Source organism: Linepithema humile, chromosome 8, assembly GCF_040581485.1.
Source record: "Linepithema humile isolate Giens D197 chromosome 8, Lhum_UNIL_v1.0, whole genome shotgun sequence".
NCBI classification, from domain to species: domain Eukaryota; kingdom Metazoa; phylum Arthropoda; class Insecta; order Hymenoptera; family Formicidae; genus Linepithema; species Linepithema humile.
The window spans coordinates 667,135-683,519 of record NC_090135.1 but is presented as its reverse complement, the minus strand read 5'-3'; the positions used below and the strand labels follow the sequence as shown (position 1 = coordinate 683,519).

Here is a 16,385-nt window from a genome sequence, read left to right as displayed (position 1 = left end):
TAAATGGATGCGCGAGTGTAGTGTAGGCCGTAAGTCTCGTGGATGGGATTATTTCAAATCCGGATCGACCGAGGAGGCCGACATCCAACGAGGAGGCAGTGGAGAAAACGACGCAGCGTTCAACCTTGCTGTTCGCAGAGGTCAAAACAGCTGGCGACCGTTGACGGAAGCGAAAGCGCTGAAATCTGGCGGCTGGTAAGTCCACGTTTGGTTCCTTCCACCTTTTTTTTTTTTTTTTTTTTTTTGTTGTTATGGGGCTCGACAGTAGCCGGAGCCCCTGGGGGTGGGGAAATCTTTTAAAGACCTCCCTCCGCGTGCAATGTGCAGTCCTAGTGACCGCACTGCGGAAGGGGAGTGTGGGATTCACCGCCCGGCGGAACTTTGCTGCGGTGGCGCCTACCCACTAAAACCCCACCCCCATTGGTAAACGCGGTCCTCTCCTGCCATTAAGTGGGAGAGGGCTGGGTATCGCCAGCGGCATTTTGTCCAGACCCTCTCCCTGGCCTGCCTTTGGTGTATGGCTCGTCAATTCTCCCCCCTCCCCTAGGGGGGGTGGGAGGTTGCCCTCCTCCGCCCTCTATCTGTCTACCTCTTGGGGGGCTGAGAGGGGAAGGGATAGGTGCCCAAAGGGGCCTAATTTTCCCATCCCCCTCTTTCCCCTGACCCTCACCGCAAGACGACAATCCAGTTAATAGACTGCCGTTTCGCGGGAGGCCTAACTTCTTTGGGCAGGAGAGGGATATAATCCCTCTCCTCCCAAGGGTCCACTCGGCCTAGCCCTAACGGGGTCAGGCCTTCGGACACCTCCTTCTGCGCAGCAATCTGCTGCCAATCCCCCTCCTCCCGGTAGCCGCTGCGTTCCCGACTTCGGTCAGGGGGCGCAGCCAACCACCGGAGGGGGGGTTGTCCGTCATGGCCATCAGGGCCTTTAGGTCCCTTACCCGGTCGGGTGGGGGCCATTCTGGGCGGGGGAATCGGGTGCAGAGCATCCGACTCCCTTCCGCCCTATTTTTCGCCGAGGTCTGCAGGTCAACCTGCCCCCAATTAGTCGCTTGGGGGACGACCACGGCGATTTTCCTCTTCAGGGCGATGAATTCCCTGAGTTTCCTCTGAAAGTCCACCGCCCTTTTGCGGAGCTCGGAGGCGCCAGCTGACGGACCTCGGAAGAGGAACTGGAAGATCACCCCTCCGTCCGCACTGGCACCCCATAGGTCCGGCCTATGAGCCTCGGAAAGGCTCATCGCCTTTAGGATGTCCTCACAAACATCCACCGTCCCTAGGGAGTCTTCGTGGAGACAGACCGCCTCCACTTCAAACTCCCTGAAGGATTCGGCCTGCCAGGGATCCCACAAACCGTCATCCGGCAACGTAGGTCCGGCACCCTCCTCCTTCCTCTTCTTTGGAGGTGGGGACTTTGCCCTCACCTCCTTCTCCTCAGGTAGAGGATTCGGGGGAGTTCCCTCTTCTCTTCCGCCTTTATCTCCAGAGGTGGGGAGTCAACCCCCACCACCTCCTCAACCACCACCTCCATCATCGGAGATGGTGGGGGGGAAGGACTAGCCCCCCCCTCATCATCAATCACCACCCCCATTACTGGGGGTGGTAGGGGGGGACCAGTCCCCCCCATCTCCTCCTCTACCACCACCTCCATCCCTGGGGATGGTGGGGGGGGGTCAGTTCCCCCCTCAACCAAACCGTCTAGAACAGGTTCCAGGGGGGAACTGTCCCCCCTTCCCCCCTTTTCTTCCTTCTTTGTTGCCCCCTAGGGGGGACGAGCGGGCAGGTGCGGCCACCGATCCGGTGGGCCGCATCCTTTCCCGCCTCCTTGCAGGCCGGGCAGCTCGCCCTCCTCTGCGAGCATACCCGGGCCTGATGGCCGGCACCCCCGCAGTGGAGGCAGCAATTGCTGCGATCCACCGCTAAGGGGCACCGCCATTTTTCGTGCCCCCGAAGGAGGCACTTAAAACACCTGAGAGGGGGGTGACCTCCCCTCCCTTTCCCGCCGTTCTGTCGGGCGTTAGCCCTTCCTTCCTTTAAGTCTGCGTCCCAACGCTACGCACGTTAAACGCAGACCCTTTCCTCGTTATAGAGGAATATGAGGGTAAACCCCCCTTTCCTCCGGGGCCTTTGCCCCCTCTATTGGTTGCTTGCGCGCGACGTCCTTGGATCTCCTCGAGGAGGGTGAGAAGAACCCTTAAAATTCTGTGGGCCTCAGCCCACAGATCTCCGTCCGCGATAACACTTTCGCCCAGGGCGCCCGCGTGGCACGCCCTGGGTGGCCCGTCGCTAGATGACGACAGGGGGGGCACCGGGACCGGATACCCCCCTCGCCGGCCTCTGGGGTTCCGAGGCCCCTGAGGCGGTAACGGTGTTCTCCTTGTCGTCATAAAATATTCATCAGTTGTAATTTGTTGACAGAGTTGTCTTCTCCCAGAGGTTTTTTATCGTGGTTTTCCTTCCACTAGGACGGTTGCCTACCAAGGTTGACGAGCCCGTCCTGCCCGGGTTTTATAATCGGAGTTCTTCCTTCTCCTAAGGCATGCTCTTAGCCCCTGTTGCTTCACCCCAATCCATCCTGGGACCAGCGTCCCGATCCGGAAAGGGAGATCATTAGCGTGGTCTACCCCAATCCATCCTGGGGCCGAAGTCCCAATCCGGTGTGGCGACCGTTCGCCACATGCCCAACTGAAAACGCGAGAATAATAACAAGAAGACGGAGAAAGAAACAAATATGTACGTACGTACACAGGTAACAGAGAAGTAACGAATAAACATGTTTTCAAATTTCACGAAGGACACGGGCCCCCACGGTCGAACGAAAGATATAAGGCAGGCAGAACGATCTCGCGCTTCGGCCGAGTAAGAGGAAAAGATAGAGTCGCGTATATACTTGTAACTCGGGCAATTTGCTGATAAGTTTTATATTAAACAGACAGTTCACGCACTCGATTTCAATTTATTTAGTGTACGATCACTCACCACCATTCCCATAGATATCCCAAAGTGGTGACCCCGACGTGATCATTATTTTTTTTTTATCGATTATTCGTTTTCTTCGGACTTTTAATATTTTTTTTTGTTTGGACGACCAGGAAAAAGATTTTTCGCTGAATTGGCGTGTGTTCGGTGAGTGATTTCGAGAGTGCAACGATATGCCTGTCCTCTGAGACGACGGGGAGCAGCCGCCTGTGCCGCCGCTGGCGCAGCCGGCGGGGCAGCCTGCGTTGCAACCGGCGGTGTTGGGGCCGCCGGGGCATTTTATGCCTGGACCCGAGGTGAGTCGAGTGGGCATGCGAATGCCAGAGTTTTTGCCCGCGGATCCGGAGCTGTGGTTCAGCATCGTGGACCGTAGTTTCCACGCCGCCGGGATAACGACCGACTCGACGAAATTCGGGTACGCGTTGACGGCTATCGGTCCGCGTTATACCACCGAGGTTCGAGATATTATATTGAATCCGCCGGAGGAGCGCGCATACGAGACATTAAAAGCGGAATTAACCAAACGCCTCAGCTCATCGCAGAAGCACAAGACGCGTCGCTTGCTAGAGCACGAGGAGATCGGCGACCGCAAGCCGTCACAATTTTTACGTCATCTTCGTAGCCTTGCCGGTAACGTCGTCGGCGATAGGGTGTTGCGGACGATTTGGCTGAGCCGTCTACCCGCTCATATTCAGCCGCATCTCGTGACGCGAGCGGAGGATTCGCTGGATCAGGTGGCGGACATAGCGGACACCATCGTGGAGGCGACGCGTGCCCCGTCGCTACAGATCGCGGAAGCCGCGCGACCTTCAGTTTGGCGCGGCGCGGGGCAGGACGACGGGTCGGCATTGGAGGCGAGACTTAATCTACAATTGGCACAGATGCGTTTGGCGTTGCAGCAGGAGATGGCGGAGCAGCTGACGGCCATACGAAGGTCCATCGAGGCAATCGGTGAGCCCGACCAGGGCCGCGGCGGCGGGCGACGGCATTCGCGCTCGCACTCGCGCTCGCATCCGAATTCGCGTTCGCGTTCGCGTTCTCGACCGCGAAGTCACGGTCATACATCAAATGGTCTGTGCTGGTTCCATTGGAGATTCGGACCAGACGCGAGACGCTGTGAGACGCCGTGCTCCGCGCAACAGCAGGCGGGAAATGCAGGGGCCCGTCGTTAATGGCGACGAGCGATTCGGGCCATCTGACGCGCCGCCTCTTCGTAACCGATCGCGAAACGAGAATCGATTTTTTGATTGACACGGGGGCCGACCTGTGCGTCTATCCGAGGAGGCTGATACGGGGTCCGCGACAGAAATCGAGCTACGAGCTTTCGGCCGCGAACGGAACTGCAATTTATACATATGGAGCGGAGTCCTTGACATTAAATTTTGGATTGCGGCGAGTTTTTGCGTGGCGTTTTGTCGTGACGGACGTCTCCAAGCCAATTATCGGAGCCGATTTTTTATCATTTTACGGACTGCTAGTGGATTTGAGAAATGGTCGACTAGTGGACGGCACGACGAGCCTGACAGTGCAGGGACGCTGTTCGCGATGCGAGACTCCGAGTATTAAAACGGTGACAGGTGCAACTCCGTACCACGAATTATTAATGCAATATCCTGAGGTGACAAGACCGGAAGGACGACCGGGCGAAACTAAGCACGATACGCGTCATTTTATTAAAACAACGCCGGGTCCGCCGGTGGTGAGTCGGCCGCGGAGGCTTGCGCCGGAGCGTTTGGCGGCCGCGAAGAAGGAATTCCGGAGAATGATGGAGCTCGGAATCGTGCGACCGTCCAGGAGTTGTTGGTCCTCGCCTTTGCACATGGTACCTAAAAAGGGCGAAGAATGGAGACCTTGCGGAGATTACAGGGCACTTAACGCTCGAACGATCCCTGATTGCTATCCGGTGCGTCACATTCAGGATTACGCACAGAACCTGCAAGGAAAAAAAATCTTCACGACATTGGACCTTGCCCGGGCGTATCATCAGATCCCGGTAGCTGAAGAGGACATACCAAAGACGGCAATAACAACGCCGTTCGGCATGTACGAGTTTCCGTGCATGTCATTCGGGCTGCGAAATGCCGCGCAGACTTTTCAGCGCTTTGTGGACGAGGTTCTTCAGGGCTTGGAGTTTTGTTTCGCTTATATTGACGATATATTGGTCGCGTCGTCATCGGAGGAAGAACACGAGACGCACCTGAGAGCGCTGTTCGAGCGATTGAAAAAATATGGGGTTGTAATCAACCCGGCTAAGTGCGTATTCGGGCGGCCACAAGTAGAGTTCCTCGGGTACCTGGTGACCGGAGAAGGAACTCAGCCATTGCCTGGGCGAGTGCGGGCTGTTCAGCAGTATCAATTGCCAGCGACAGCCAGGGATCTTCGGCGATATCTGGGAGTATTGAACTTTTATAGAAGGTTCCTGCCGAGAGCTGCCGAGGTGCAAGCACCGCTTAATGACCTACTGCGAGATAACGCGAAAGGAAAGGAGCCGGTACCTTGGACGCCGCAGGCACGGCAAGCGTTTGAGTTATCGAGGGAGAGCTTGGCACGGGCCGCTTTGTTAGCACATCCAAAGATGAGCGCGGAGTTGGCTGTGTTTGCGGACGCCTCGGATTACAGCGTCGGAGCCGCACTGCAACAAAGGGGAGACAACGGTTGGGAGCCGTTGGCATTCTTCTCGAAGAAGCTAAGTCCAGCCGAAGAAAAATATAGCGCATTCGATAGAGAGCTGTTCGCGATATATCTCGCAATCAAGCATTTTCGACATATGCTAGAGGCGCGAACTTTCGCGGTGTATACGGATCACAAACCGTTGACCTTCGCGTTTCGACAGAAACCTGATAAGTGCTCGCCGCGCCAATTTAGACACTTAGATTTTATAGGACAGTTTACGACAGATATTCGATATATTGCCGGTTCCGACAATGTTGTTGCCGACGCGTTTTCCAGGATTGACGAGATGCAGTCACCCATGGATTACATAGCTCTAGCGGAGTCACAGAGATCGGACGAGGAGCTCAGAACGTTGTTGAGCCAGGAAGCGAGTCTACGACTGAAGGAAGTAGAGGTCCCTGGAGCAGGGGTGACTGTATATTGTGATACAACAACGGCAGCGCCGAGACCATTTCTGACGAAGGCCTTTCGCCGAATAGCATTCGAGAGCATTCACAACCTGGCACATCCAGGTATAAGAGCGACGACCAAACTCATATCCCAGAGATATGTTTGGCCGTCAATGAACATAGATTGCCGGAATTGGGCGCGAGCATGTGTGCCGTGCCAACAATCCAAGGTCACGCGGCACGTCGTGGCACCCGTGGGAAAATTCTCTGCACCATCTAGGAGATTTGAACATGTCCATCTGGATATCATTTTGATGCCTATCTCTGAAGGAAAGAGATATTGCCTCACGTGTGTTGACCGTTTCACACGATGGCCGGAGGCGTTTCCGCTAGAAAACCAGGAGGCGGAGACGGTTGCCAGGGCCTTCTACGAGGGATGGATCTGCAGATTCGGAACACCTCTGCGAGTCACCACCGATCAGGGTCGTCAATTCGAGTCGCATCTCTTCCGTCAACTGAGCGAGTTGACGGGAACAACGCACCTGAGAACGGCAGCATACCATCCGCAAGCGAATGGTATGGTGGAGAGGTTTCACCGTCAGCTCAAGGCGGCAGTGAAATGTCACGGAGGTAGCCGTTGGACCCGAGTGCTGCCGACCGTTCTGCTGGGTGTGCGAGCGGCCTGGAGGGAAGATCTGCAAGCAACGGCAGCGGAGATTGTATACGGAGAGACTCTTCGTCTTCCGGGACAATTCCTAACTCCAAGGCCAACAGAGGACGCGGAAGGCGGCGCGAATTTCGTGAAGGAATTGCGCCGCCGCCTTGACGATCTACGACCAGTCGAGGGGACGCGCCATGGAGAACGGCGCCCATTCGTGTTCCAAGATCTGGAGACAACCAGTCATGTATTTGTACGGCATGATGGTCCAAGAGCGATGTTGCAGCCGCCTTACGACGGCCCGTTCACGGTTGTGAGACGCGGTGGCAAGGATTTTGTCATACGCGTACAGAAAAAAAATGTAACGGTCTCGATAGATCGTATTAAACCAGCATATTTGCTTTCAGAAATGTTAACAGATGCTGGGGAAACAAATCCAGCAGAAACACAACCGAGCGGCCGAGACAATAACGCACGGGACCGTGACCGACGGCAAGGCGAGAGCGCGCCAATTCCTGTGGAACGAGCGGGAGCGGTGACGAGAGCCGGCAGAAGGGTTCGTTTCCCGGATCGTTTCCAGGCAGGCCTCAGATAGCAAGATTTTTTTTTTAAAATGTTATGTAATGGATATCTTTTCTATGTGACAAATGTTAAATATATAAAGATATAAGACCCGAGACGCGTAGTAGCACCGTAAATAATTATCGCTACACTGTGTATATAATTTCCGTATTTTATTTTAATTTACTTCTCTTTAATTAGACGATTTTTTCTTTTTCGGTAATAGCCTGGTGCAAACGCAGCGAGCTGGTTTAATCAATGTATTAGTACTCGTTATTATTTATTCATTTATGGCGGACTGCATATTATTTATAAGTATAATTCATGAGGTATTTCTTCGAATACTCTTAGCGCGATTGCGAGATAATAGCATAATATCGGCATGTACATCACTGGCAGGGGGGTCCTGTGGCGACCGTTCGCCACATGCCCAACTGAAAACGCGAGAATAATAACAAGAAGACGGAGAAAGAAACAAATATGTACGTACGTACACAGGTAACAGAGAAGTAACGAATAAACATGTTTTCAAATTTCACGAAGAACACGGGCCCCCACGGTCGAACGAAAGATATAAGGCAGGCAGAACGATCTCGCGCTTCGGCCGAGTAAGAGGAAAAGATAGAGTCGCGTATATACTTGTAACTCGGGCAATTTGCTGATAAGTTTTATATTAAACAGACAGTTCACGCACTCGATTTCAATTTATTTAGTGTACGATCACTCACCACCATTCCCATAGATATCCCAAACCGGAAAGGGAGATCATCGACCCAGGGGAGCCCTGGCACCACGACAAGGTGGCACGCCATTGCCAGGGAATAGTGGTTTGCCCGAAGGCCCATCACGAAAGTTTATCGACAACCTACAACACTGAAACGGCGACCCGAAGGTCGCCCCATCACAAGGGGGTAATTTCAATCATGGGCACCACCCTTTAGGAATCCCAGGTTTATTCAAGGAGTATCCTTCTCCTGGACGTTTATTTAACCCTTCTCCAGGTCGTTACTCCGAGTCGTCGGGCGCCATTGGCTTGGTAGCTACCTTCGCTACATGTACCGGGTCGTCCATTCCCAGAAGCAACTTGTTAGGGGAGCCGCCCTCACCTCCCAGAAGATCTTTGTTAAGCCTGGATCCCGGCCAGCTGGTTTTTCCCATTTTTGAGGTTTTTCATCAGGAGGTATCCTCAAACCCCCGGTTGATTAACGAGGCGATCCTACCTCGGGGCGATCTTTGTTAAGCCTGGGTCCCGGCCAGCTGGGTATTTCCATCGAGACTTTTCATCAGAAGGTGTTCTCATACCCCCGGTTGTTTAACGAGGTTTTCCTTCCTCTGGACGATCTTTGTTTAGCCTGGATCCCGGCCAGTTGGTTATTTCCATTTGAGACTTTTCATCAGGAGGTATCTCAAACCCCCGGTTGTTTAACAAGGTTTTTCTTTCCTCGGCTTTTTAGGGCATGCAGGCTGGCGGAGGAGAAAAGGGAGAGGGTAAGAAGGGAGGTGGAAAAGGAAAGGAAAGGAGACAGTCTACAGAGACCCATTTTGAGGTTTTCCCCCTCAGTTTTTTTCCAGAGTTGTACTTCTCTGGCCAAATTTTAGGTCATAAGGTGAAGTGCAAGCCTCAGAGCCTTTTTTGGGTATGGCGCCCCAAGTTTTTTTAACGAAGTTAAACTTCTTCGGATGTGCTCTTAGATCCCGCATCTCCACGAATGGATAGCGGGGAGCCCTGGCACCACGTCAAGGTGGCACACCGTCGCCAAGAAACCTTTTTTTTTTTTTTTTTTTCGCAAGGGGAGAAAAATTTTCAGAAAGACCCCCTGCAGCCCGTACTGTGGGGGAGTGCGGGATTCCCTCGCGGTGTTAATCCTGACCGAAAGTCAGGACACCGCGAGGACCTACCCGCTAAAAAACTCCCCTTTTTTTTTTTTTTTTTTTTTTTGGGAGGGGCAAGCCCCTCCCCGGGGGTGGGGAATCTTCCAAAGACACCCTCTGGCGTGCAATGGGAACATCCCTGCCAGAGGGTAGTGTTGGATTCGTCCGGAGGAGTGGTCTGCTACACCACCAGTTCCTCCGGACGCCTACCAACTAAACCCCACCCCCGTTGATTTGCCGTCAGCGGCCGTTATGGGGGGGAGGCTGGGAACCGCAAACGCATACATCCAGCCATCCCCCCCGGCATGCCGGTTTCCCGGCACAAAACCTGTTGTGGGGAGAACAAAGTTCTCCCCCCCCCCCTCGACGCTACACACATCTTCGGGTCACGACCCGGTGGTCCACACTGCGGGCGGCTCGCGTCTGTACGTCGCGCCATAACCGCCCGCAGGGGACCAAAAACCTTCGGTTCGGTCCTAAAGGGGCCGACCCGTGAGTCTCACTCCCAGGCCCGTTTGTTTCTCGATCAAGATCGGGCCGGGCCTGGGGGGACCTAACTTAAATTTAGCTCCCCTCCTCCGGACTTGTGGGCGGGGAGACGCAAAGCGCATAATTCCGCCGTCCAAAGGAGGGAGCTCCTCTAGAGTAGGGCGAAGGAGTGTGTCCGGGGCAAGCCCCCTCCACATCTCCCTTCGCCCCTCTCCTTAATATGAAGGGCATGCCCTTCCTACTCCGTGCCCTTTCTGCTTCTTAGCCCCGGTTTGCCCGGTGGTGGCCTTGAAGCAGAAAGGGCCCTGACTTTCGTGGGCATCTGTAGGGGAGGACTAGTCTCCTCCCCTCCAGCCCCCCTCGGCCTCTTCTCCGCCGGGGTGCGGGAGGGCCCAGCGGCCCCGTCCAATCTCTCCAACCTCAAAATCATCCTCCTGGCACTGGCCCCGCTAAAAAACTCCCCTTCTTTTTTTTTTTTTTTTTTTTTTTTTGTTCTGGGAGGGGCAAGCCCCTCCCCGGGGGTGAGGAATCTTCCAAAGACACCCTCTGGCGTGCAATGGGAACATCCCTGCCAGAGGGTAGTGTTGGATTCGTCCGGAGGAGTGGTCTGCTACACCACCAGTTCCCCCGGACGCCTACCAACTAAACCCCACCCCCGTTGATTTGCCGTCAGCGGCCGTTATGGGGGGGAGGCTGGGAACCGCAAACGCATACATCCAGCCATCCCCCCCGGCATGCCGGTTTCCCGGCACAAAACCTGTTGTGGGGAGAACAAAGTTCCCCCCCCCCTCGACGCTACACACATCTTCGGGTCACGACCCGATGGTCCACACTGCGGGCGGCTCGCGTCTGTACGTCGCGCCATAACCGCCCGCAGGAGACCAAAAACCTTCGATTCGGTCCTAAAGGGGCCGACCCGTGGGTCTCACTCCCAGGCCCGTTTGTTTCTCGATCAAGATCGAGCCGGGCCTGGGGGGACCTAACTTAAATTTAGCTCCCCTCCTCCGGACTTGTGGGCGGGGGGGCGCAAAGCGCATAATTCCGCCGTCCGAAGGAGGGAGCTCCTCTAGAGTAGGGCGAAGGAGTGTGTCCGGGGCAAGCTCCCTCCACATCTCCCTTCGCCCCTCTCCTTAATATGAAGGGCATGCCCTTCCTACTCCGTGCCCTTTCTGCTTCTTAGCCCCGGTTTGCCCGGTGGTGGCCTTGAAGCAGAAAGGGCCCGGACTTTCGTGGGCATCTGTAGGGGAGGACTAGTCTCCTCCCCCCCAGCCCCCCTCGGCCTCTTCTCCGCCGGGGTGCGGGAGGGCCCAGCGGCCCCGTCCAATCTCTCCAACCTCAAAATCATCCTCCTGGCACTGGCCCCACTGGGACCAGGCACAGGAGATCCTCTCTCCGGAGTCCCCCCTTCCTCCGGGGAGGCGGGGCCCGGACCGGTTGGCTCGGTAACCCCGCCCCCAGGGGGGGGAGCTATATTGCCCCTTTCTGGTGGAGCCCTGGGCGCAGGGGGGATCGGAGGACATTTCTCCGACCCCGCCCTGTGGTCCGCCTTCCTGCCCGCGGTGGCACAGATGGGGCAGTGGGCCGGGCGCTCACAGTTGGCCCCTCTGTGCCCCGCCTCCCCGCACTGAAAGCAGAGGGAGGCCCGGTCCTCTCTGGACGGGCACCTCCGCTGTGTGTGCCCACGCGCAAGGCAGCGGAAGCAGCGGGCCGGTCTGTCCTTCAACAGCTCCGCCCGTACGGAGAACCACGTTCCCACGGTGATCCTCCCTGCCTCCGCTACCTTGACGATCGCTCTTGCCGGGCCTTGCACCCACACTGTACGCAATCTGCGCACAGCGGGGCGCAGCGGGCCCACTCGAATCTCCGATTCGGAGCATCCGCCCTTGACAGCAACTGCCTGGCGGATCTCCTCCTCGGAGATCGATTCCTCCACTCCCCTGAGGCGGAGGTCGAGGCGTTTGGTCGGCCTCGTGACCCCGATGCCCTCAAAATCCTCCCCGAGGGCCATCCGGAGGACCGTGGTCAGTCGGTCCGCCTTTGCCTCCGCCTCCGCCCCCCCCCCCTGGTATCTCCAGTAGGAGGCCCCCACCACCGTGAGCTCCCCTGGCACTGATCTTATCAATGCCAAGGTCGCTCAGAATTATTTTCCGCCTCGCGGCGGCCAATGCTCCGGACAGATTCTCCCGTCCCGTCAGCATGACCGCCGCGGAGCGTGGGAGGCGTTTCCTCGCCTCCTTGGACCGGCTCTTGGGTGCCGCCTCCCTGGGGGCCACCCTCTGCTAAGCCTGTCTAACCCGGCTCGAGGGAGTGGGGTGACCAGGTCCCACCCCCTTTTTCCCCGCCCTCCTCTTCTTCCCGGCGACGGCAGTCCACTCGTTGGAACCTACCGCCGCCGGGGTGATGCTCCCTTCCATGGGAGAGCCCGTGGCGATGGCGGGAGACCCCGGTGTGGGCTGGGGAACGTCCCCACTCCCCCGAGGGACCGCCATCCCGTTTCTCTCCTTCCTCTTCCTCTTCTTCCTCCCCCCGCTATCCCGAACTACCCCCCCAGTGGGGGGCATCCAAGGGCGGGAAGAGGCAGGGGCCGGAGGAGGGGGGGGGCATTGCTACCCTCTCCTCCAGTCCCCTCAATCGCTCGCCGAACCCACGAAGGGTGTCGGCAATCCCCGCCAGGCTCGCCGCAATCTGCGGGTCCCCCGACGGGGGGGGCGGGGGGACCAAGCCCCGCCCCCGTCCTTCTCTGCCATGGCGTTTCCCCCTGCCGGGCCAGGGCTAGGGGGAAGTTCCACCCCCACCAGTGAGACCGGCCCCTCCCCAGCGCGGAGGTTTGCAGCCTCCGCCTGTAATTTGCGGACCCGGCGCCGGAGACGGTCATTTTCTGACCTCTGGGACTCCATGTCCCTCTCCAGCGCCGTGACCCGCTCGCGCCAATAGCCGGGGTCCCCGCCCTCAGAGGCCCGCCCGGCCAGCGTCCGAACGGCCTCCCTGAGGACGTAAACCCCGAATTTCAGCTTGCCACTGAGCTCGCCCTTTAGCCCAGTGGCCCGCTGGCGCACTTCCTCCATGGAGAGGAGCACTCCGTCGATGCTCATGAGCATTTCTTCGGAGGTGCCCCTCTCCATCCGACAGATCGTCTCGTCTGCCCTCCTCTTTTGTGGGCCGGTGAACGCCGGCGGCACTACCTCCGGCAGGGAGATTCCCCCAGCCGTGCTACCAGCTGCGGACAGCGCGGCGCTCTCCGCCGCACTGTCCGCCGTCGATGCCCCAACCGTGGTCCCGGCATACTCCCCGTCCGAGTCGGTGTCGGACGGTATCTGCGGGGGGGTCTAAGGGGGCCCGACCCGTCCTTGCGGGGCCTGCCACGCCCTTTGCGGAGTAACCGCCGCCTATCCTCTGCCTCTCCTCGCGGAGGCCTTGCCCGTACCTGTACCGGCCTGGGGGGAGGGAGTTGCGTCCCCTCAGGGGGTCCCTCACCCCTTCTCCCCAATAGTTCCTCCAACGGGAGGCCCTCCACCATGGTTCGGGAGTCATCCCTCCCCACTTCCATCTCCTCTGCACAGGAGACACCACCGATAGCCATCTCTACCGCGGGGCTCGGATTCAACCCCGCGGCAGGCCCTTCGTCAGATGACGACGCGGTGGGGGCAGGGACTATACCCCCTTCCGCGCCGGCAGCTGGGTTACCGACCCCCTGCTGCGGTAAATTCGTTTCTCCATCTGACATGCCGATCATATTATTAATTTGTTCACAGAGTTATTTTCTCCGGGTGTATTTATCGTGGTTTTCCTTCCACTAGGACGGTTGTCGACCAAGACTAACGAGCCCGTCCTGCCCGGATCTTTTTATAGAGGTTGTATCACCCTCGCAGCCCGTGCAAGCGCCATGCTTGCACCGGCCCCCGGCCCCATAAACTGGGGTTACGGTATGAGTCTCCACGCCCCCCCCCCTCGTGCAATGGGGGGCACGACCGTTATGCCGGAGCACCGGCGTGCTAACGAGGCTGGTCAGGCCCCGGATTTTTCTCGAGGTTTACTCCTCTATCCCGGGGGTGTGTTTTCCAAAAACGCACCTATCGAGTCCGGGCATCCGGGGGTTTGGAATCAGAGTCCCCGTCTCCTACCAGCGATTGGGATAGTACCCTGACGAAGTCGCTGGACTCCGCACGGCCCCTCCCAAACGAGGGAACCGCGACCCTACAGGGGGGTGGGCAGGTGAGAGAGGTCGCTAACTCCCCCACCCCCCCCAACCCTACCTCGACGCCCCCATAGCGCCCGGGCGCGGGGGACGCGGTCTGGCTTGACCACCCCCTCGGCCCCTCCTTCTGCTCGCCAGGGCGGAGGCCGAACCCCCCTCGCCCTCCTCCTTCCGGGACATGACCGTCTCACAGAAGGAGGAGACCGCCTCCCAAACCCCCTCCCCCTCCAGCATTCCCCTAATTAGGGAGGGGAGGGAGAGGTCTTCGCCAACCACCTCAACCAGGACTCGACGCTCCTCAGCCCACGCCGAGCAAACCTCGAGCGTGTGCTGCGCCGAGTCCAGGCTGGCCGCACAGTGGTGGCACCGCGTGGTGTGTTCCTTACCGATTCTGCACAGGTAGTCACCGAAGCAACCATGCCCGGTGAAAACCTGCGCCACTCGGAAGGAGATGCCTCCTCCCCTCCTGTCTACCCACTCCTGTAGACAGGGCTGGATGGCCCTGACGGTCCATAATCCCGGAGAGCCCGGAGTGTTGTGTTCGCCCAGTCTGTGTTTCCACTTCCTGAGCGCCCACCTCCGGGCCCTGGCCTTCTCTTTTGCCACCTCCCTGGAGATGTTCTCGGGGGAAATGCCGCTCCGCCCGACCTCTATCGCGCACCGATAAGCCTCGGCACGCGACTCAGCGACCAGGTCGAACGGGAGCACCCCCGCCAGGGCTGTGGCCGCCACATACGACACCGTCCGGTAGCACCGAGCAACTCTGATGGCCATGCGCCTGTCTGCCCTTTTAACGATGGACAGGGCGCGTTTATTGGCCATCAGGTCTTCCGCCCAAATCGGTGCCCCATAAAGGGACACCGACCGGACGGTGTTCGCGTATAAGTGCCTGACTTTGGCACTTGGACCGCCAAGGTTGGGCAGGAGGCGACTCAACGCGTTCGCCATCCTGTCCACTCTGGGAGCGAGGGCAGTAAAATGCTGCGTGAACTCCCAGAGTCCATCCAGGGTGAGGCCAAGGTACTTCATCTTGGACCCCACAGGGATACGGGACCCTCCGACCTTGATGACTGTCGGGGGTGGCCTCCCATCTGCCTTCCTATGGAAGAACAGTGCCTCTGTCTTCAAGGGAGCCACCTCTAATCCTAGGCCCCGTATTGCACACACCACGCTGGCCACGGCTACGTTTACTGCAGCCGCGGCCTCTCGCCAATCCTCCCCCCGTGCCATGACTAAGGTATCGTCCGCATAGCACACGATGTCACAGCCCGGAGGGAGGGCCGTCCGGAGCACCACATCGTACCCGAGATTCCACAGCGTCGGGCCCAGAACAGACCCCTGTGGAACCCCGCGGTACATCCTCCTTTCGCACACCGCGCCGTTGCAGTTCTTATATGCAAATGACCTGTCCCTAAGGTAGTCCCAGAGGACTGCCCGGAGGTATGGGGGCAGCTGAAAGTAGTCAAAGGCTGCCCCCAGACAGTCCCAGGGGAGGGAGTTAAAGGCGTTCACTATATCGAGCGAAACCGCCATCCCCACCTCCCCCCCCTCCAGCGCGGCATCCGAGAAGGAGCGCACGTGACGTATGGCGTCAACCGTGCCGCGTCCCTCCCGGAAGCCGTACTGCTTCTCACTCAAAGTGGGACCACCCTGGGACAGGTGCTGGACGAGGCGCCCAACGATGATTCGCTCAAAGAGCTTTCCTGCCTCGTCCAGCAAGCATATCGGCCGGTATGCGGAGGGATGCTCCGTCGGCTTACCATCCTTGTGGAGGAGGACCAGATTGGCGCTCGCTCTGGCCAGTGATTGGTGGCCACGTGGTGGTGGTGGGAGAGCGATCCCCAGCTTGGCCCAGAGATCCGTGCCGATGAGGAGCGGTGTGTCCAATGCGGGGAGGACCGCGAATCGGTGCTTCACCGTTCGGCCGGGTATCGCGACCGGTACCTCCATATGGCCTTGTATCCCAGTGCTTGTGCCGTCTGCCATGTGTAGTTGACCGTGCCCCGGGGCAATTCGATAGCCGCATTGTTCCAGTGCGCGGACGGTCTGGGCGCTCAGCAAGGATATCTCGGATCCCGAGTCTAGCAAGGCCCAGGCGGCGCGGCCTCCGATCTGCACGCGCAGGTACGGTCGTGGCCGGTATCGGATTCGGAGTTGGGCCGAGCGATTGCCACGGTCTTCCCGGCCCTCACGCCGTTTCCCGTCGGTGGATGGCATTCCCGGGTCAACACTCCATCCCGGCCGCACTGCGAGCAGAATTTCTTGGCGGGTTGGCGGCAGTCTCGCCGGGTGTGTCCTCGCTGCTTGCAGCGCCAGCAGCACTCGGTTCGATTGTACACGGTGGAGGCTACCTTGCCTTGGCCAGCCTGGGTCGACCGCGGGCAGTCAGACTGCCTTTCCTTCCGGCGAGCCTGGATCTTCTCGAGCTCGGCCACTCGTGCGGTCAGGTCCTCAATACTGGGGACGGTGCCCGGCGGAATGTATAGCTGGTAGTCGGGGCTCATATTCTCCACAATTTGTTCGAGCTGTTCCTCCGGCGAGAACCCTCCGGCCCGTCGCATCATGGTCT

The 16,385-nt window shown here is 58.3% G+C and overlaps 1 protein-coding gene across 1 annotated transcript; it reads left to right on the top strand.

The window, feature by feature from the left end:
* Window positions 1–2,873: 2,873 nt before the first annotated feature.
* LOC137001474 (uncharacterized) lies at window positions 2,874–4,151 on the top strand. The gene has a single exon (XM_067360382.1). It carries the CDS (start codon window positions 3,261–3,263, stop codon window positions 4,149–4,151), a length of 891 nt encoding a protein of 296 aa, XP_067216483.1. The 5' UTR covers window positions 2,874–3,260.
* Window positions 4,152–16,385: the final 12,234 nt, after the last annotated feature.

Coding starts and splice junctions, on each gene's coding strand:
- LOC137001474 (XM_067360382.1), top strand. CDS start 3,261: ATGCCTGGACCCGAGGTGAGTCGAGTGGGCATGCGAATGCCAGAGTTT.